Here is a 21,849-nt window from a genome sequence, read left to right on the forward strand (position 1 = left end):
GTATGGTCTTACATATTTTTAACGAATGTTCTTAAAATATATCCAAGGGCGACTATCATAAAATGCTTCATTGTATTTACAGTTTAGAAGAACACATTTAAATGATCTAAATGTTACGTTGTTCAAAATTTTAAATCAGAAAATTTTTTTGTCTGTAATATAAATCAGAATTAGGTGTTTAAGTATGCAACATTTTAAAGTATTACACACAAAAATAATAACACTCTGAAACTGACCTCTGGGTTAGCAAGGGAACTGCTTGTTTGCTTAGGAAACCAGATCCGGTTTCCCAGAGAGGCATCATTGAGGACAGAAATAGTCTCCCGAGCACAGGAAATCTGTAAAAGCACCTAAACAAGGACCGGCAGACTCCGAGACAAACACAGTGTCACCAACATGCTCCTTCACGTCTGGCCACAGAGTCACCATGGATCTCTAAAAGCATACGAATGCCGGCAAGGTAAGAGGTAGTAATTTGTTTAAAGAAAAATCGTATTACTTATATATGTAACATATGTAACCCAAACCAAAACCTAATATGCACATAAATGCCAAGACTGGAAGTTTGAATTCCCCTTTAACTACACCCGTTGTTCTGCAATAGCGGTGTTACTAGCATCTCTCTCTTTGCTCTTTATTTAATGGACACAATCACGGGTGTGAGTCACAGGCTACCACGTGCACAGGGTAATAACCAGAGTCTGAACCAAGCACTCTGTAAGAACAGCACTCTGGGAGTGATTAGTAGAATAATGTAAATCTGAAGGTCTTAGATTATACAGATTGAGATCAGGCAGTACTTCCTGCAGGTCTGAGGACGAGTTCTGTTATAACGAGATGCTCTCATGGTCAGTTACGTGTGTCTTGGGCAGGGATGAGGGAGTGGCACGAGGAAGACGCTTTAGAAAGGAAAGAACACCATTTACTTTTTATCCATCATCCAGACCACTGACCGGCACCTTCATTTTGAATGATTAGAAGAAGGGTCCTGAGAGGTTTCCCCTTTCCAGGGGGGTGCGGGACGGCCTGCACACACCGCTGACCATCCAGCCGGGAGGGGGCACAGTGGGAGCTTCAACACATCTGCATTAGCACCAGCGTACCTGCCGCCACCCCCAGGAGAGCTCTCCCCGAGGCCTGGCATCCGGATGCCAGTGGATACAGGCACTTAAAGACCAAAACGCGAGGGTCCCTACCTCCACGTAGTCCTTGGCGTGGCCCCAATCTCGTTTGGCATCCAGATTCCCCAAGCTGAAGCATTCCAGTTGTCCAAGGTAAATCTTAGCTACTGACCGGCTAATTTTTCGAGTAACAAAATTAGCTCCTAAAAGAGACAAAAGATGCATTATCAAGTCGAGTGCATTTGACATTTAACAGTTTGGTGAACCAAACACAATCTCAGCCTCTGGGCATTTCTTTCATTCTTTCCCCCCCTTTAAAATAATAATAAAAGAAAAGAAAATGAAAAAGACCATTAACTGTCATTCAGACAAGCTAAGGAGCTCTCACTCTGAGTGTCACATCAGCTCCACTGCCATAACAAACATTTGTCTTTGGGGGACGTCTTGGCATTCCTCATTTGCTGCTGTAACATGCGATCCAGGCACCCAGCCAGAGAAAAGCTCTCGGAATGCCAGTTTTTAAACAGAAAATTCAACAGGGTTGGACGAAGGGAAATGCCAGAATCAGACCACCCTGATTTTTTCAAGAACATAAACATCATATACTCCTATTAATAAAACTATTTTGGGGTTCACGGGGAGAGAGAGAGGAGAGCAACTTAGCTCCCAGGGTGTAACTAAAGAAAAGGAAGAAGAAATGCATAAGTGGTGATCACCCTTATTTAGAAACCTGCACAGCCATCCAGTGCTAAGTCATAAGTTTCTAGACTATCTGTACTTACTACAGTGCCACCTTCTAATTTCATCCAAGTGTCAGCTTCAGGATAGGATTCCTGAATTCTGTATAAATATTTTGATATGATTGGATGAAAGGTGTCGTAAACTAAAGGAGTGAAATTGTTTTAAAGTTCTCTGGTCTTCAATGAAAGCTTCTGTCCACTTTTAAAAGATCACAGAGAAGGACAAAATCACAAGGCACTTCTGAGATACGTTTATCTATAACCCCTGTATCTAGGTAAGGTTATCACAAAGCACCAGGTAATGCCAAAATCTCAAGGTAATTAACAGGCACATGAGCTAGTCAATAATGGCTTCAAACAGTTTAGACACATTACCATCATAATTTATCACACAGCAATAACTTTAGCTTTGTTCTTTTGCATAAGAAACAGGGAGGTGAATGTTATGAGAAAGCTTGGGCTTCTAGAGAAACTGGCACAGAGATAAGGGGAATTTTCTAAATTGGTTTTCTCCGTTTTGGCAAGAAGATAGCCCCGTACAAGTTCAAACACGTACTAGACTCACTTACTACACAAACTCAGTAGACACATTTCAATGCCCTATCATTAAAAGTGACAATAAGGGCTTCCCTGGTGGCGCAGTGGTTGAGAGTCCGCCTGCCGATGCAGGGGACACGGGTTCGTGCCCCTATCCCGGAAGATCCCACATGCCGTGGAGCGGCTGGGCCCGCGAGCCATGGCCGCGGAGCCTGTGTGTCCGGAGCCTGTGCTCCGCAATGGGAGAGGCCACAGCAGTGAGAGGCCCGCGTACAGCAAAAAAAAAAAAAAGTGACAATAAGACTTCCATGGAAATCCAAATTTTCAGTTTCTCTTCGCATCTGACAGAGTACTTGAAGAAGTCCAGTTTCAAATTTGCAGGGCAGCTTATAAAACACAAGCGCTCCTTCAAAAAAGAGCCTTTGAAAATGAAGTATTTATCAGGCACAATCCTTCTCCATCTATTACCGACTAGCAACTTTTTATTTTCTATTAATTTAAATTTATAATTAAATTTAGACTTGATGCCTATCTTTGTATTTTAATGTCAGGACTAAACCATCATGCCAAACTTTACTAGATAAATTTGTGATGCCAAATCATCAGATGAAGCTCCCAACATCAAATAGCTCAGATTATTCTATTTACCAGTAAAGTAATGCTTAAGGATGCAGTGGAAGCCCTGACGTTGTTCCAACATTCTGCTCCGGCCTGCTGTTTATTCCCTCAACCAGCACTAAGCGAGCACCAAGCAGAAAGCCCTGAGCAGGGGCAGCAGGGAGTAAAGAGGAGGCCCCCCTGCTAAAAGCAGCCCAGAGAGGGAGAGATGGACAAAGCAATCCCTGCTGCCAGAAGGGCGATGGCAGGTCTGCAGGGACGAAAAGCGTCAGGGCCCCATATATGATGCTGCCCTGACCACAACCCCACCCCTCTGATGAGCAACCCACGGGCTAAGAATTATCACCCGCACTTTGTCGATGATGAAGCTGAGATTCAGAGAAGCTGTGCAAACTGGCCCTTCTAACCCAGCTGTCCAATTTGGTCTGTGTGGCTGCAAAGCCCAGGCTCTCACCTCCCAGCACTTGGAATGGCATGCTAGGGGGTATGGAGCATTTCTTCTCTAGATCCAAAGTGATCTTGGATACCTAGTCAGTTGCTTGAAATTTCTAGTTCTTAGAACTTAATTTTAATGTTTTTATTTAGAGCAGCTTGATTGAGATGTAATTCACATACCATACAATTCATCCATTTAAAGTGTACAATTCCATGGCTTTTAGTGCATTCAGACTGTGCAGCCAGCCCAACGATCAACTTTAGAACATCCTCATCACCCCCAAAAGAAACCTGTACCCTTTAGCCACCCCGCCCCATCCTCCCCCAGCCCCCTGGCCCTGGGCAACCAGTCATTTAGTTTTTCGTCACTAAAGATTTGCCTATTCTGAACACTTCCCATACATGGAATCATATAATATGTGGTCTTTTGTGACTGGCTTCTTTCACTTAGCCTAACATTTTCCAGGTTCATCTATGTCACATGAATCAACCCCTCCTCCCTTCTTTATGGTTGAATACTATCCCATTATGTGGATACAGCACATTTCATTTATCCATTCATCAGTAAATGGACATTTGGGTTGTTTCCATTTCTGGCTATTGTGAATATTGCTGCAGTGAACACGGATGCACAAGTTTCTGTGTGGAGATTATGTTTTAATTTCTCTTGGGTTAGACAGCTACAGATGGAATCATGGGGTCACAGGGCAGCTCTACAGTTAACCTATTAAGGAACTGCCAGACTGCTCTTCACAGCAGATGCAGCAGGTCACAGCCCCGCCAGCGGTGGACTGGGCCAACAGTCGTTATACTTCCATCTTTTTGATGACAGTCATCCTTACGGGTACTAAGTCTCATTGTGGTTCTGATTTGCATTTCTCTGATGGCCAATGACTTTAACCCTCTATGTTCTCATGTACTCATGGGCCACTGGTACATCTTCTTTGGAGAGATGTCTATTTGGATTCTTTGTCCAATTTTTTTTTTTTTTTTTTTTGCTGTACGCGGGCCTCTCACTGCTGTGGCCTCTCCCGTTGCGGAGCACAGGCTCCGGACACACAGGCTCCGCGGCCATGGCTCGCGGGCCCAGCCGCTCCGCGGCATGTGGGATCCTCCGGGATCGGGGCACGAACCCGTGTCCCCTGCATCGGCAGGCGGACTCTCAACCACTGCGCCACCAGGGAAGCCCCTCTTTGTCCAATTTTTAAAGTGTGTTACTTGTCTTCTTAATACTGAATTGTAAGAGTTCTTCATACGTTCTGGATCCAAGCCCTTTATCAGATATATGATTTACAAACATTTTCTCTCATTGTATAGGTTGTATTTTCATTTTCTTAATGGTGTCCTTTGACACACACAAGTTTTTTTTTAGTTATTATGAAGTTCAATTTGCCTATTTTTTTTTTTTTTGGTTGTATGAGCTTTTGGTGTCATATCCAAAAGGGCTTCGCCTAGCCCAAGGAAGGTCTTGAAGAGTTTCTCCTATATTTTTTAATGAATGGTATCGATTTTGTTCTTACCTGTAGGTATTTGACCCAACTGTAGTTAATTTGTGTGTGTGGTTAAGATGTAAGGGCCCAACTTCATTCACTTGCATGTGGATACAGGGCTGTCCTAGCACTATGTGTTTGCTGAAAAGGTTATTCTTTCTCCTATTTGAGTTGCCTTATACCTTTTGTCGAAAAGCAATTAAACACAGACGCATGGGTTTATTTCTGACTTTCAGTCCTATTCCAATGACTGAAACACCTATGTTTAGGACAGTACCACACCTTCTTGATTACTATAGGTCTCTGGTAAGGGTTCAAATCAAGAAGTGTGAGTCTTCCAACTGTGTTCTTCCTTCAGACTGTTTTAGCTATCCTCAGGCTCTTGAATTTCCATACGAATTTTAGCATCAGCTTGTTAATTTCTGCAAAAAAGCAACCCGGGATTTTGTAGGGATGATGCTGGATCTGTAGGTGAGTGTGGGGAGCGCCGCCCGTCTCAGCAATACTTCGTCTTCCAGCTCATCAGCACACGGGGTCTTTCCAGCGATCTGTGTCTTCTCAAACTGCTTTCAGCAATGCTCAGTAGTTTCTAGGGAATACGTTTTGCACTGCTTTTGTTAAATTTGTTCCTAAGTACTTTATTCCCTCTGATGTTATTATAACTGTAACTTTCTTTAATTTCATTTTCAGATTCATTTTAAACATTATTACTGCCACCATATGCTTCGTTCATTCCTGGGAGAGGCTTAAAATGATTTTTTTCTCAATGTGTTCTCTTCCTTTTCACTCCTTATCACATAAGACTGCTGTTTTTTGGAGAGAACTATAAGCACATCATGACACACGAGGGCTGGGGCCTTAGCAGTCACTGTGTCCGGCCAGCAGCCTGACCCGAGCCACCTCCCTCACCTGCCCGCCTGTACTGTCACCAACCCACCTGCAATGCAGGAGGCGTCCCTCCCCAGACTGGATCACCTGGGTGGTTTTGCTGTTCCAGCACACTCCAATCATGGAACTCCCATAATTATGTACATAGATACTTGATCTCTAAGAGCATTTTACCACAAGCCTGTAGCCAGGAAGAAGACCGAGAAATGGAAAGTCCGCCCAGCGAAACGACCGAAGGTTGCTGGTCACTGGCTCTGCTACACAAACCATGTAACAGTCTCTGCACACCACAGGACAGGAACACCTGCCAGGCCACGTCACAGGGACACCCAATCAGAGGTCAGGGTGCTGCGGACCACGAATCACTACAGACACAGACGGAATTAATATCATCACGTCCTTGTTTGTAAAACAAGGATAGTAACAGTACTTACCATGTAGGTATGATGTTTAACTGAGAAAATCTAGGTAATGTGATTAGCAAGTTCTCAATAAATGTTACCTATTATTACAATTATTACATTACAATGTTAATAGTACCTGTAATTAAGCCTCAATGAAAAGTTCAGATTTCTTAGTTCTTTTATGACTAAGTCTCTTAATTCTCTGATTTTGAATGTCTGAGATTGGAAACAGATCTAAATAAACAGCCAGAGGCAGGCGTGTGGACTTACTTACACACCCAAAGCACTAATAAACATTTCTAACCTCATAGTAGGTTAATTTTTCAAGGTAAACTCATTAACCAAGGAAAATAGAATATCCATATAAATGTATACTAATAAGAAAGAGACCTGGGCTTCCCTGGTGGCACAGTGGTTAAGAATCTGCCTGCCAATGCAGGGGACACGGGTTCGAGCCCTGGTCCGGGAAGATCCCACATACCGCGGAGCAACTAAGCCTGTGCGCCACAACTACTGAGCCTGCACTCTAGAGCCCACGAGCCACAACTACTGAATCCTGTGCACCTAGAGCCCGTGCTCTGCAGCAAGAGAAGCCACTGCAATGAGAAGCCCAGGCACCGCAACAAAGAGTAGCCCCCGCTCGCCACAACTAGAGAAAGCCCGCGCGCAGCAACGAAGACCCAACGCAGCCAAAAGTAAATAAAATAAAATAAATATATATAAAAAAAGAAAGAGACCAATTAAAACGGGTTTTAGGGCTTCCCTGGTGGTGCAGTGGTTGAGAGTCCGCCTGCTGATGCGGGGGACATGGGTTCGTGCCCCGGTCCAGTAAGATCCCACATACCGCAGAGCGGCTGGGCCCGTGAGCCATGGCCGCTGAGCCTGCACGTCCGGAGCCTGTGCTCCACAACGGGAGAGGCCACAACAGTGAGAGGCCTGCTTACCGCAAAAACAAAAAACAAAACAAAAAAAACAGGTTTTAGTCCAAATATTGGCTCTAAGATTGAGATCATGAGTTTTGCTAGCGTTGACAGAATGAAAAATACAGAACTTCTGTTTTGGCAATACAGCAAACAAGAAAAACTGCCACATTAAAAAACACCAAACTACGCTGGATAAAATACTATTATTATTTATTTAAATTCAAAGCTGAGTCTCCAAGACTGCCCAAGTCATGGCGGGCCCAGAGGGGTCAGGGCTGGTAGCAGGGCGGAAATGCCATCTGAGGACCTGGAAACAGCTTCATCTTTCATTTCCAATCTGAGGCAAAGGGTGAGGGCATTCAGGTAGATTCTGGAAGTAGGGTCACACGCCCTGTGACTCATTTCTAATTCTGTTACTTGTATCAGTGCTATGACCTTAAATGTCTTAACGTCTCAGTTGTCTTATCTATAAAATGGGTTAATAATCAATACTAAGGATCAAATGAGATACTAAATTAAAAGGCTGTAGAATACTGTATCTATCAGTCATAAATGTGTATTGTCTTGGATATCTTTACTGTGATAAATCTTTTAAAATAGTAAAGCTTTTTTCTCATGAATCTCTCTTTATGTGACATTCTCTGCCGTTAACCCAAGGCTGGGGAAAGGTGAGAAGAGCTACACCAGACAGTGAAAAGGACCCAGGTAATACTCATCCCTATCATTCAAAATAGGATTCTGGAACAAGACAGCAAGTGTGAAAGCAAGGCTTCATGGGAAAGTAATTTTCTTTTTTTTTTTTTTTTTTTTTTTTTTTGCATTACGTGGGCTTCTCACTTCTGTGGCCTCTCCCGTTGCGGAGCACAGGCTCTGGACATGCAGGCCCAGCAGCCATGGCTCACGGGCCTAGCCGCTCCGCGGCATGTGGGATCTTCCCAGACCGGGGCACAAACCCGTGTCCCCTGCATCGGCAGGCGGACTCTCAACCACTGCGCCACCAGGGAAGCCCGGGGAAAGTAATTTTCTAGGTAACTTTAGTGTAGCAGAGACCAGTGTGGTCATGGCCCAAAGTCCCTCCCATGGGTGATGCCCTCCGGCTCTGGGGCAGGGCCAGACCTGTGTCCAGGCGGGAAGGACGGGAGGGGCGGCTCCAGGGCTCGTGGGGAAGGACAGCAGAGGCAGGAGAGTCTCCAGGTGAATGTAGCCTCTGGGCTGCGATACCAAGCAGAGCAGATTGAGGACATGGCCAAGGAGAAGTCTGTGCCATGCGTCCTGTGGAGTCTGGGGAGCCCTCCGAGGAGGCCACCTGGGCCTGACCAGCCTGGGGCGGCTGCACCAGGGACACTAACGAGATGAGTAGGGGTGGAGGCCCTCCGCCTTCACCGGTGAGCCCAGGCAAGGTGGACGTCAGACCACCCGGAGGGGACCACGAGTCAGACGAGGCAGTGGGTCTGCAGTCCACAGAGCCAGACACGGGCACAGCAAGGAGCCCAGGAAAGAGAAGGCCCTGGACCGACGGGCGGCAGACACAGGAAGGGCCCGGCGGAGGCCACGCCACCTGCTCGGCCACCAGGCGAGGAAGCAGCTGAGACCAGCAGGCCTGCGGGCAGAGAGCTGAACCCGGGCCTGAGGACACCAGGGGCCCCTGCCAACACGAGGTCCAACCGGCCACATCCGCGTCCCACAGAACTGGACACCACCTCCCAGAGACCCAGGGGAGGACGGCAGGCCAGAAAACCCGGCTTCAGAGTCATACTAGGGTAAGCAGAACTACAGAAAGTATAAATTTAACGGTGACTGCACTAACTTCCTCTGGCTGCCATAACAAATCACAAAAACCAGGCGGCTTCCGTAACTTCTCACAGTCTGCAGGCCGTAAGCCTGAGATTCCGCGGGGCCACGTTCCCTCTGGGCAACCCAGGGAGGAAGCCTTTCTCTGCCTTCTGTGTCGGGGCTCCTGGTCCCCCTGGGCCGTGGCTGCATCCCTGCGTCTGCACACCACCTCCTCTTCCAGGGTCTGTGTCGTCACCTCTTCTGTTTCTTATAAGGACACCAGTCATGTAACCGAGCGGGACCCCATGGGGCCCTCCCGGGACACACGCCCCCCGCACGTGCTCTGCTGCAGCTTCTCTCCGAAGTACCCAGATCATAGTATCTCAGGCATATTTCCTGAGGTTTTCAGATGGTGAAACCACCACCAAGTGGAAGAAATTAACTACTTGTTGATCCTGAGCACAGAGCCCGGATGCGGCGGCTCCTAAGGGTTGATCACCATCAACCAATCAGAGAATCGTGCACGAGCTGATCACACACGCTGGACGCCCCTCCCTCACCTGTCCTTTAAGCATGCTGGAGCCCTCGGGGAGTTCGGAGTTTTCTGGGCACAAGCCACTCGCTCTCCTCGCTCGGCCCTGCAATAAACCTTTCCCTGCTCCAGACTCCGACGTTTCGGCATGTGTGGTCTCACTGTGTGTCGGGCACAGGAACTTCGTCCAATGACAGTCACTGGATTCAGGATCCACCCGTGCCATCCAGGATGATCTCTCTTTGTCTCTAGACCCCTCACTTGATCACATCTGCAAAGACCTTTTTCTAAATAAGGTCACATTCCCAAGTTCTGGGAATTAGGATGTGGGCATATCTTTTTGGGGCCACCACTCCACCTGCTGTAAGAATTAAGGATTAGAACATTTGAAAAAATATGATGAAACGTGAATCAGGCATTGTTAGATTATTTTTTTAATATAAATTTATTTTTATTTATTTATTTTTGGCTGCGTTGGCTCTTCGTTGTGGTGCGCGGGCTTCTCATTGCGGTGGCTTCTCTTGTTGAGGAGCACGGGCTCTAGGCACGCGGCTTCGGTAGTTGAGGCGCATGGGCTCAGTAGTTGTGGCTCACAGGCTCAGTAGTTGTGGGGCACGGGCTTAGTTGCTCCGCGGCACATGGGATCTTCCTGGACCAGGGCTCGAACCCGTGTCCCCTGCATTGGCAGGTGGATTCTTAACCACTGCGCCACCAGGGAAGTCCCAGATTATTTTAATGTCATCTTAAGGGTAATTATATATCTTTCATGAGCAAAACTGTCAAACAGAGACTCTAGCTGTAATAGATTAAAGGTGATAAAATAAGCTTCCTCTCAGTTTTAACTCTGCTAGTTCACTTCGGTTACTTTGAATAGCTCCCCGATCTCTTTTTTTTCAGAGGATACACATTTATTTATAATTTTGGATTGGAAATGCTGTGCATATTCCCATATTTACCAATTTCCTTTCTCATCCTACCTTCTTGAATCTTTCTTCTGACATAATTTCCTTTCTTCTTAAAACGCATTCTTTAGAAGTTCCTTTAAAGCAGAGAAATTGGCTTGATTTTGAAAGATAGTTTTGATAATTATACAATGCCAGGTTGAAAATTATTTTCTCTTAGCATTTGAAGGTACTAATACACTACCTTCTGGGTTCCATTTTTTTGCTCCGGATAAGAGTGTAGCCGGTGTAACTGTCATTCACCTTTTTTCCTCTCGTGAGATTAAAGACGCTTCTTTGTCTTCTGCATCCTGGAATTCCAGGTCCACGTATCTAGATGTGGTTTTCTGCTTGGGGTACACGTGTTCCTGGATCTGTGCAGTACACGTACCTCTTAACACACCGCCTCTTCTTCGCTCTATGTTCTTCTTTCTATTTCCTCCTGGGAAAGAACGTTAGACCTTCCCACTTTACCTGCCAGTCTGTTAATTTCTTTTTTTTATAAGTTCCCTCTCTTTGTCTTCTCTGCAATACACTGGGTCCTTAGATCCATCTAACTTTCTTTTAGCAGCCTAATGTTTAAGTCATGCATAGAATTCTTTATTTCAATAATTTTTCATATGTAAAGTTCTCTCTGCTTCTCTTTCAGATCTGCCTATTTTTTATATTCTGTTGTTGCTTATTTTTTATGATTTTTAATTTTATTTATTTAAACACATCCTAGTAATCGTATCTTCTATTTTGATAATCCTAATACTTAAAGTCCTTAGGGGACTGATTTCTTGTTTTATCTGCTGACTCTGAGTGACGGTGACACTGTGAGTTCGAGGTTAGTCACCTCAGTCTGCTGGAAACCAGGGGACACGTCTGAGAAGAACAGTCTCCTCCCGAGAGGGTCTGGCTTGTTTCTGGTGGGGACACAGAGACACTGCCACCTACTACAGCCCCAAGGTAACACGTTCTGCTCCCCACTTCCACACTAAGGCCCCAAGCTGAACCTTCTAACTAGAGAGGCTGGGCGGCCAAGAGGCCTATTCAGGTCACCGCTTCCCACTAAGCCAAAAGAACTGTGCAGTGCTTTGGTGTCCCTAGTGGTCCCCGCCTACCAGTGGGCAGGGCTGCCAGGAAGACAAAGACAGACCTAAAGAAATAAAGAAACTTGTTTCCTCTGCACATCTGGATATAATGTGAACAACTGTGCCACCCTGGACATATTTATTTTTATTTTCATGTTAGACATTCAGAAAAATTTGATTCTTACGTTTTCTTTTCTATGGAGTACGTCTGTACAATGAATGCATGTATATAAAAATATACGTAAAAACCTGAAATTTGTCTCACTGTTTTGCTCACACTATTTCTCTGACTCAAATACAACTATTTGTAATGATTTTTTTCACACACCAGGCAAACTATACTTATGAAATTCTGACCCACAAGATCACCCTGTTTTTGTGGACCTTCCCCCTGGGCCTCACCTCCCCTGAGGCCCGATGACCAGGACCCACTGAGAAGCCAGGCAGCAGGACACACAGGCTCAGAGGAGCCAGAGCCAGATCCTAATACCCTGGCTTTGTTCCCAAGTCTAATCCTCATCGTGTGCATGTGTATATATACACATGTTCCTTTTCTGTTAAACTTTCTACTCTAATATCACAAAGCACCCACATAATTCCCCTAAGTCAAATATCTTCTAAAACAAAAATTGAAGGAAAAGGTGAACTGACAAATTTTACAAAACATATACCTTAAATTACCAGCATTAAACTTTAAGATGTGAATAGTAGCACACTTACTAAAATTAAAGAATTAGATCGTCTGTTAAAACACAATCTCTGCCACAGTTATCACTTTAACAGACTTTTTTTTTTTTAATACAAAATTCAACACTTGGTGCCCTTGGCACCAAGGGCAGAAACGCCGAGGGAGACCCAGTGAGCCCCCCCGGGGAAAACTCTTCTGCTCGTCCCATTAGACAAAGCGACTTCTTTTCAGACGTGTGTTTCACGCTGGTCCTGCAGTCACACTGTCCAACTCCTAAGAGGCAAAGAAGCGCTGAGCGTGGGGCGACTTTAGTCGGGACGTGTGCTCATGCGTGCACGCGGCTGTGTGTGAGCACACACGCAAACCTGCGTAACACCATCCCTTCAGCACCAGACAGCATGTGAAGTGACCGCAATTCCTCTAATAAAACTTCTATTCCACTGCCCAGCACTTCATCCAAAAGCTTTCGATTTAAAGATGTTTTGGAATTAGATAAAGTACAAAGATAGTTGGATGATCTTCACTGGCAAACAGAAATCGTTCCAATGTACCCTGAACCCCACACGACCTCCGCCTGGGGCCCCGGGTCCCACCCCGCAGCGATCTCGGCCGCCCCGCCGGGCAGTGCCTGGGCCGGGGCTTGGTGCAGACGGGGTGGGGAAAGAAGAGACACGGGGAAGGTCACGGCTGCCGGAGCAGACCGTGGAGATCAGAGGACCTGCACCTCGCCTGCCGCTAAGCCCTGCCAAAAGCAACAGCGTTTAACTGCAGGTACTCAGGCCCCACCAGGAGCGCCTGCGGAGACCCCGGGCTGACAAGAGGCCCATTCATGATGCGAGCTACCACTTCCCGGCAACCAGTCATAAATATGGGTTTAAAGAGAAAGGTTCAAGCTCCTTTGCTGTTTGCATCAAATGCTCATTGCCTTTCCCGGGGGAGCTGGATCATTCCAGGTCCTACATCCTCACTCCAGGGCTGGTCCTGGCTCGGCACTTGGCACTGGGCTGCAGGATGCCCTCCTGTCCTGGGTGCAGCTTCTACAGCCCGGGGCCAGGAGCTCCCCCGACCCACTGTGACACCCAAACGTGTCTGCAGGCTCCACAACTTCCCCAGGAGAACACAAAGTGTCCCCACTGAGGCCTCCGCCTCACTCAAACCAACCCTGACAGAGACAAACTCCCACCAAATTACAACAGGTTTCTGTGTAGCACTGACCTTGCCACAGAAACACTGTGATCCTGTCTCTCTATTCACGTGATGTGCTGAGCAAACCATCAGGGAAGGAAGGAACAAAACATTGAGCTCCGGATGAGACTGGGCCAAAGGGACGCCAGGTCCAGCCTTGGGAGGGCTGAGGGGAGATCACACATTTGGGACCCACTTATGACATTTCAAGTCCCGAGGCCAAGGCTGGATGAGACCCAGAGAGGGAGGTGGGCAAGAAAACAGAAATGTCCAAGAACCAAAGCTACTGACTGCACGTAGAGGGGCCGGGGAGGAGGAGGAAGTGGCGGTGACAGAAAAGGAGAGAGCGGCGGGGCCGAAGCAGCAGGAAGGCCAGGAGGCCGGGAGGCGGGGAGGCTGTGAGGCGGGGAGGCCACGAGGCCCAGAGACCAGCAGGGATGTGGCTGAGGGAGAGAAGGAGGCGAGCCGGAGAAGCGGCAGCAGCTCCGCAGCAGAAGGGACAAGGGACGGCCCCCCACGCCCAAGTCCCCCCAAGGCCCCACGTCCCCTGCCCTCCAGGCCTGGGGGCTGGTCACTCAGGCCCCGGATGCCCTCACTGCCCGTAGCCCCACTGGTGCACGCTGGCCCCAGCCCTGGACCTGCAGGTCCACATCGGGCCTCCGGTGACCCCAGGGGACACGCCCTGACCTCTGCTGACCTGACTTCTGGGTGTCACTGCCTGGCACCCAGCTCGCCACCCACTGGCAGCCCTTCCTCACTCACCCTCCAGCCGATGGCTCAGGTCCCGTGATTCTGCTTCCCTGACTTTCCTCAATGACCACTCCCCACCCCGACACAGTCGAGCCTCTGGCAGCCCATGCCTGGGGGCACCCTAACATGCTGGCACCCCCAGCGGGCACCCCCGAGGCTCCAGTGCCCTAGCCGCAGGGCCCCAGCGAGGTGACAGGGAGTGCCTTCCCCAGACCCTCACGAGGTGGGGGGCAGTGAGACCGAGGCTGCTGTGTCCTCAGTTCTGGCTGCAGAGGAGAAAGGGGTTTGAAAAGGTAAATTCAAGACAGAAAGACAGAGGGAGGCACCTTCAGGGTCAGCGTCTCAGCTGCAGCGGCCCTGGCCACCCACGCCCTGGCCGTGCCCACGCACGGGTACCATGCACCGTCTGTTTTAGTTTTGCTGAAGGTTAGTGGGAGTTTTGCCGTTTCTAAACCCAGATTCCCACAGATGCACAGGTCCCAGTTCAGGGACGGACTCCTCTGGGGGGGGGGGGTGACTGCCGTGGCCGCCGGATGCTCTGTGCGCTCTGAGTCTCTCTTCCCTCTAATCTGCTTTGAAATTTACAGAGCAAAGAGACGGAGAGATGAGGGACATGGTGCAGGAGGGTCAGACTTTCTGTCCCCAGAGAACACACTCCGCTCACACAGGGCAGAGCACACCTGGGAATAACACAGACACATGTATATCATCCTTTGAAATCAACTCCTTTTTATAGAAATGATTTATTAACTTTAAAAAATGACTTATCCCACATTGTCCTGGGTCATGTTTGGGCTGCACCTCAGAACTGAGACACGGCGCTGCATCAGAAATGACAGTGCTTCTCCCTGACGATGCTCGGACGGAAACCGTGTGGATTCAGCTCCTTCTTCAGCCTCCATCTCGACTCAGAACAGTCCTGATGCCTGAGAAGCAGAGCGGGGCCACTTCACAGAAATTCCACATTCACAGTAACTTTACAAAAACAGTATCGGCTTAGAGCCATTCCAGTGGAGAGACTGCAAAGTAAGAACATCTTCCAAAGGCCTTGCTTCCCATTCTTCATCTGATAGAAAACGGGGACAAGACAAAGGTCTACGGGAGGTGGCAGCCGTGTCTCCTTCCGCCATCAGCTCACTTACTCTCCTGATCCGGCTCCTGTTCCTCTCCTGTCACAGAAAAGGAAGCAAACGCGCTACCCGAAAACAGAGGAGTGCAATGGTATCTTTCCACTGCAGGCGAGGCTGCAAGGCGGAGGGTGACCAGCCCTGAGGTCAGGGAGCCCTGACCTCCCTCCACACCTGAGGATGTGGGTCTCTCCACTCCTAAAAGCAATTTCACGTTCATAACCATCCATCTTAATTACTCAGCAGTATTCAGCTGTGTCTACCAAGGTCTCCTGTCTACCTGTTAGAGAGGCGTATATGTGTCACTTTTTCACATACAGTGTATTAGCTCATTACAGTGCTGGGCACAGTAGAAGATATTCATTTTTAAAAGGATTTTCAGTTCCTGCCTTATACTTATTTCCGATAAGGAAACCCTTTGTTTGCAGGTTAGGAAACACTCCTCAGTGTTTAGCACTTCAGATGAGACGTCCATCACCATCTTCTGAGAGCACTGGCCTGAGGCCGTCCCCAGGGGCACAGATCGGCACCGAGGCTCTGAGCCGTATTCACTGGGTCTTCCTCCAACAGAATTGCTCAGAGCGCCTCTGAGAATCTCCTTCCTCTTCCTTACAAAGAGGTTTGCTGCTTCTGTACAAATTCATTGTTGGGATTTTAAGAGGCACCTGGGGCCAGGCCGAGACATTTCCTGTGAACTTCACTGTGGCCGCTTCGGCGTCTTGTGGGCACTGGGGTTTCCCCTCTTCCACCGATAAAATTATGCAGAACACCTACCTTCCTCACGGCCAGGAAGTGTTTCTTTGCGATCAGACTGTATTTTCACTTCCTTAATTGCATCCCATTATGGGCTACTTATCCTCACGTACATCCTGCTTTGGTGCCTTTTAAGAAACCTGAAACTTACTAGACATTTAAAAAGTTGTACTGTAATGATACACCTATTCTGGCAGAAATAAGCCTTCTTTACCATCAACAACCCTGCTCACTCCGGGAGTGTTTAAGTGACCCATCGCTAGGGTCCATCGAGACCAGGAATGTCTGTGTAACAACAGCTGGAAGTGTCCATTCCACCAGAGATGTAGGAAGACGGCAAAGGGTCTGTTGAGAGGTTGAGCCCAAACTCTAACTTACTGAAGGTAGGCAGAGGACTGAGTGCCCCAGGGGTCCATCAGCCGGTACCACCAAGGTCAGAGCAGCATTCAAGGCCCAATTCTGCGGACCCAGTGGGAAATGCTGAATATGCTCAAAACCACCTGACTGAAGTTCTCACCCTCCTGGCATTAAACCACTCGAAGGAGGAACCACAGTCACGGCCCCTGCACGAGAGCTCGGCTGGCCACGGGGCCCCTGACCCAAGAGTCCACGGTCCTGAGGCTCCAGGGGCAACGCGTCCTCCCCCGGGCAGTGCTCCCCACGCACGTGGGAGAGAGGCCCCCTTCCCAACTCATGGTCTCAGTATGTCATCTGATACCCAAAGGGCTGCTCCTTGCGTCCCTAGGTCCTGAGTCTCACAAATGTCTTAATTTTTTAAGAAGACGAAGCCAGTGCTGCCCTCACTTGGCCCCACCCCTCCTCTATCAGAACGGTTGTGGCTCAGCTACAAGAGCTGCCAATCCCACTCTGGATCTGGGCTCAGGCTAAGCTTACACGCACATATGTGTGTGTGCAAGTGTCTAACCAACTAGAAAGGATGCTCAGAGGTCTGGCAAAACCTCCAGCCTCCCTCACCCCAGCACACCACGACCGCAACCTACGGGGCTAAGCTGTTCCCACAGACTCTCTCTACCGCGCCCCTGACAGGCACGTCTGCCTAGCCGGGTCTGTCCCCAGCTTGTCACGATGCTTTAGGACCTGCTTGTGCCCTGGCCAGAAGCAGCCTTCAAGCACGGAGTCATTGTCAGCTGGATTGTAAGCAAGGCTCTGGATCCTCCACTGAGCTTATCATGACTCTTCTCCCATCTTCCTCTTCTTTCTTTACAACCAGTATTTTCTACAGAAAAAGTTTTCTTCTACAAAGGATGACCACAGAAGAGTAAGATGGGTTTAAATCCTTTCTCTAGAAGAATCTTTTCTGCTCAGAGTTTAGTCCCTAACTGAGCTCCGGGAATTAAACACAGACAAGTGCAGGGCACCGTTCTCACCAACAGCTGGTGCCTAGTGCTCAGGGGGTTACTTCGTCCCATCTTGTCTACCTGAGTCACCAGTTATCCAGCTCTGAAAGCTTAACTTCTTCAACTTGTTCAGGAAAGACAAGTCACCTATCCCTTTATGAATTTCCCCCTTTATCATTCCTGTCATGATTGTCACGTTGTATTATCTTTTAAATATTTATTTATTTTGATTTATTCATTTGGTTGCACTGGGTCTTAGTTGCAGCAGAGGGCTCGCCAGTTGTGGCTCGCGTGTGGGATCTCGTTCCCTGACCAGGGATCGAACCCGGGAGCGAGGAGTCTTAACCACTGCGCCACCAGGGAAGTCCCTATGGTCACGTTTTAAGTTGTGAAGTGGCCACAGGTGGAGCCCCTTTCTCCAGATGCAACCTCAGCAGTGGTGGCGACGGTAGGATGTACTAATCACCCTGCGCACATTATTTCCTTTAATGCTCACGGCCTCCTAAGTGAAGACCCTTATCACCCCATTTCACAAATGAGAAAAGCAACCCGAGGCTCAGAGAGATGAAGAAACTTCCTCAGAGGCTGGCTCCACATCAAGACTCCCGTGTCCTCACCTGAACCAGAGCCAACTAAAAGTGGGAACAAAACCCCGTAATAAACAGGGAAGAGAAAGCGTTGGCTCAAACTAAATTTTGGGGAAAATGCCATTTTGATAAAACTTGTCATTTATCTTATAATTAATAAAATTTAAATGATAATTGTACTTGTGGGTTTTTTCTTAGTATTGCCCAAAAGTAAAGCAGGTTTCTTTTCCGGTTTGTAATTTCTTTGACAAAACGTTTTGCGCTTCACAGGACCATGAATAAAAATATGTGAATCATTTTTAAAAATACTTGAAGGTTCCATTCATTTTCTCAAGGGTCTCTCACAGGCCTTTGGTGTCTATCCATAATCCTTCCATTTTCATCTTCATCTTTCTCTGGCTTCGCTAATTCAAACGTTCTCTGGTTTAACTGCCAGAATCTCACTTGCAAATGGCTTTCCCCGTGGTTCCAGCAGTTGTCCAGCAGCACTTACATCTCTTCTTCTGGCAATTCAGGGGTGTCTCAGCGACTACTCTAAGCAAACATCATGACATTCTCAGCGTTCAGTTCAGGCGCACCGCCAGTGGACAGGCCCCGCTGGGCGCACGCCTCAGGCCACAGCCGGAGTCCCACTCGGAGGGCTGCTCCGCAGAGCCCGGCACCTCAGACGGGGAGGGTCCAGAAACCAGCCTCTAGGACTCAGCCCTGCCGCTACAGGAGGAGGGAAGAGAGAGGAGGGACAAAGAAACACGAATGTTCTCAACCCGCCAGGACCCGTGCTCATCCTTCTCACACCTGCTCCCTGCTTCTGCTTCACAAGGAGCCCACAGGTAAGTAGCGTATACTCTTGGCTCACTGATCCTCACGACAGTCCCGTGAGGTAGACGTCGTCATCAACACAGAAGGGGACTGAGGGCTGCCGAAGTCCTCTGGCCAAGCTGCCTCGGCCCAGTCCTGGCTCTGTGAAGCCTGAGGCACTCTTAGCCCCCGCGGACACTGCCTGCCTATACGTGAGGCCAGACAGTTGTCAGCTTGGTTTCAAATGTAAATGCCAAAGAAATTGCAAAACATTAAAAAAAACCAATATAACAATCCCAGAAGCCTCATCTCAGCCGGTGGGAAAGGACTTGACTTTATTTAGTGGTAAAAACCGCCTCAGTTAGACCAAATATTGCTTCAAGAGTCTTTCACGTTTAAGCAATTACACCTCCTCTCTCTGCAGAGAATAACAGAGGCAGACAGCTCTGTGATCTCCAAGTGTCACCGTCCACAAAGGTGACAGTGAAACAGATGATGTCACTTCGTGCCCAACCAGAGGCCACCTCGACCTTGGTGAGTCCAAGGTGAGTGGCCAGTGGTCTAACCGTGAAACTCAGACAAAATGGTTCTGTGTCGAGCCTGCAGGGCTCTGCTGAGCTCTCACGTGAGATTACCCACGCCCTGATTTCACAATGGGTAACTAAATTGTTTCCAAACCACAAAGCACCTTTAATAGACAGAAATACAAAAAAAACATCGGGCTGTTTGATACTGGTTTGCGTGTTTCTTGATATTTCTATAGCACCACAATTTAAATTTGCTAGCCAGACTGACAAATACTTACTCATTTTTTGTTTGTTTCTTTTGTTTTGTTTTGTTTTTTTGCGGTATGCGGGCCTCCCACCGCCACGGCCTCTCCCATTGCAGAGCACAGGCTCTGGACACGCAGGCTCAGCGGCCATGGCCCACAGGCCCAGCCACTCCGCGGCATGTGGGATCTTCCCGGACCGGGGCACGAACACGTGTCCCCTGCATCGGCAGGCGGACTCTCAACCACTGCGCCACCAGGGAAGCCCCTTAGTCATGTTTTAAAAGATTATTTTATTTACAAACAGACATACATACACATACAGGAAGAGGAGTGCTTTCTGCCCATAGGATTAAATAAAAGCAAGTTCCAGGTATTTAGTTTATATCATGCATTCTACTGTCCCCTAAAGCCCTAAAATACTGTGAATTTGAATAATTTTTTTTTGTTGTTGTTTTTTTTTTTTTTTTTTTTTTTTTTTTTTTTTTGCTGTACGCGGGCCTCTCACTGCCGCGGCCTCTCCCGTTGCGGAGCACAGGCTCCGGACACACAGGCCCCGCGGCCATGGCTCGCGGGCCCAGCCGCTCCGCGGCATGTGGGATCCTCCGGGATCGGGGCACGAACCCGTGTCCCCTGCATCGGCAGGCGGACTCTCAACCACTGCGCCACCAGGGAGGCCCGAATTTGAATAATTTTAAAGGAAAATTCTTATACAGTGAACCTCTCACAGTAACACTACTGTAATCCTACGTATGCACTGAGAGATGATCTCAAATCCATTTTAACGGTGGTCTTATACCATAGCCAGGATGTGGAATCTAGGGTTTATTCCCAAAGGAAAGCTTTGTCCCTGTCATAATTTATAACAAAAGATAAAAATGCTCATTTATTTTGGAGGTGGAGGGAGGGTCATGGACCCAACTTGACGTGGGTCTGTGTGGACCAGTGGGTCACTATAAAGTGAGAATTCAGCCCCAGATGGTTAGAAGAGCCCTGAAAAAACAACTCTGTTCTCTGGGCTTCCCTGACTTGGGTCTGACCTGCAGTTACCAGAAGACCTAAGGCCTAAATATGGTTTCACATGGAGCTATTTAAATCAGATTTCTTTTCTCCTATGTTTAGGTAAGTGTTTGCTAAAGGTCTAGGAAGAATTTACTGCAAAGTAAAAGTGATACATAAAGAAAAAGAAGATCCTGGTCTTAGAGATGACATTCGTCTAGATTTGGTGGTAACATCTGGGGCGAGTAGGGCTTGTCACCTTCAGCACGACTGACACTCGGGCTTGTGGGATGTTTAGGAGCATCCCTGCCCCCTCCAAGATGCTGATGACAACCAAAAAAGTCTTCAGATATTATCACACGTCCTCTGGGGGCAGGTCATATTCTCCCCACCTCACCCCACCCCCAGTTGAGAACCTCTAACCTGGATTATTAATCTTATCTTTACAGCAATGAATAAAGGACAATCTTTAGAAAAATAAAGGGGAAAATTACCCAAATTTTTATTATAACTTAGGTAGTTAATTTTTACAGGAATTATAGTTTTAAAAAATCTGAAGATTAACTTATGATAATAAATATAGTTAGACATTTTAAGAAGCAAAATACTTGGCAGTTTAAAAAAAAAAAAAAGCTCACGTCTAAAACTTAAAACCACAAGTTCATGAACCTTAAAATACCAGATTCTCCCAGTCAAGTGAATACTGTGTTTAGACTGATATATATGATTTCTTATGAAGCCCCTATTTAGAGGAATGTGCCATAGCATCTAAAAATGGCTTGATACCTAAACAGTAGCAGTGCACCATCCATTTGCGGGAGTCTTAAACTGTTAATTACGGGTATATTTAAAGTACTTTATCACTTCTCACTGCCACGATTTTAATGTATTTTGTATTAGCTCTGTTTTTTCTCCTGGCCAACTCTTGGTGATACTCAAGATCGTTTTTTGCTTCACATCACATTTGTATTTTAATCTCATAAAACTGATGTTGTACTGTGATTATCTCTACTAAACATCTGAAAGGTACATTGCACTCAGCCAGGTGACTTCATGTCTTTGACCACAGACACGAGCCGTCGCTTCACTCCATAGCAAGGCCCCAGATCTGTTCCAGCGCCAACTCCAGAAGGTGTACACGTGCTCCTCCCACAGACACGAGCAAGGTTCCTGTCGTTCCTCCCATCCCCATGACTATCTCTAGCCTCAGCACTGACAGCTGTTAGTGCTGCTCCTCGGACAACTCATTCTCATGCTGCTTCAGCTTCTTCACTGATGAGACAAATGGAATGGAAAGATCTCTGAATTCCTTTCTATCTCATAAATTCTGAGGGTATTTGGGGAGAACACATACAGG

The 21,849-nt window shown here is 47.6% G+C and overlaps 1 protein-coding gene across 4 annotated transcripts in view; it reads right to left on the reverse strand.

The window, feature by feature from the left end:
* Positions 1-21,849, reverse strand: part of GMDS (GDP-mannose 4,6-dehydratase) — a 499,210-nt gene that overhangs the window by 255,467 nt on the left and 221,894 nt on the right. For 2 of the 4 annotated variants that reach the window (XM_060110789.1, XM_060110790.1), the window contains exon 7: positions 1,197-1,324. In XM_060110789.1, coding sequence (XP_059966772.1) covers positions 1,197-1,324 — 128 coding nt within the window. Of the gene's footprint in view, positions 1-157; positions 436-1,196; positions 1,325-21,849 lie in introns of those variants that run through there. The other 2 variants (XR_009533609.1, XM_060110791.1) reach the window with 2 other exon arrangements.

This window comes from Mesoplodon densirostris, chromosome 10 (assembly GCF_025265405.1).
Source record: "Mesoplodon densirostris isolate mMesDen1 chromosome 10, mMesDen1 primary haplotype, whole genome shotgun sequence".
In the NCBI taxonomy this organism is placed as follows: domain Eukaryota; kingdom Metazoa; phylum Chordata; class Mammalia; order Artiodactyla; family Ziphiidae; genus Mesoplodon; species Mesoplodon densirostris.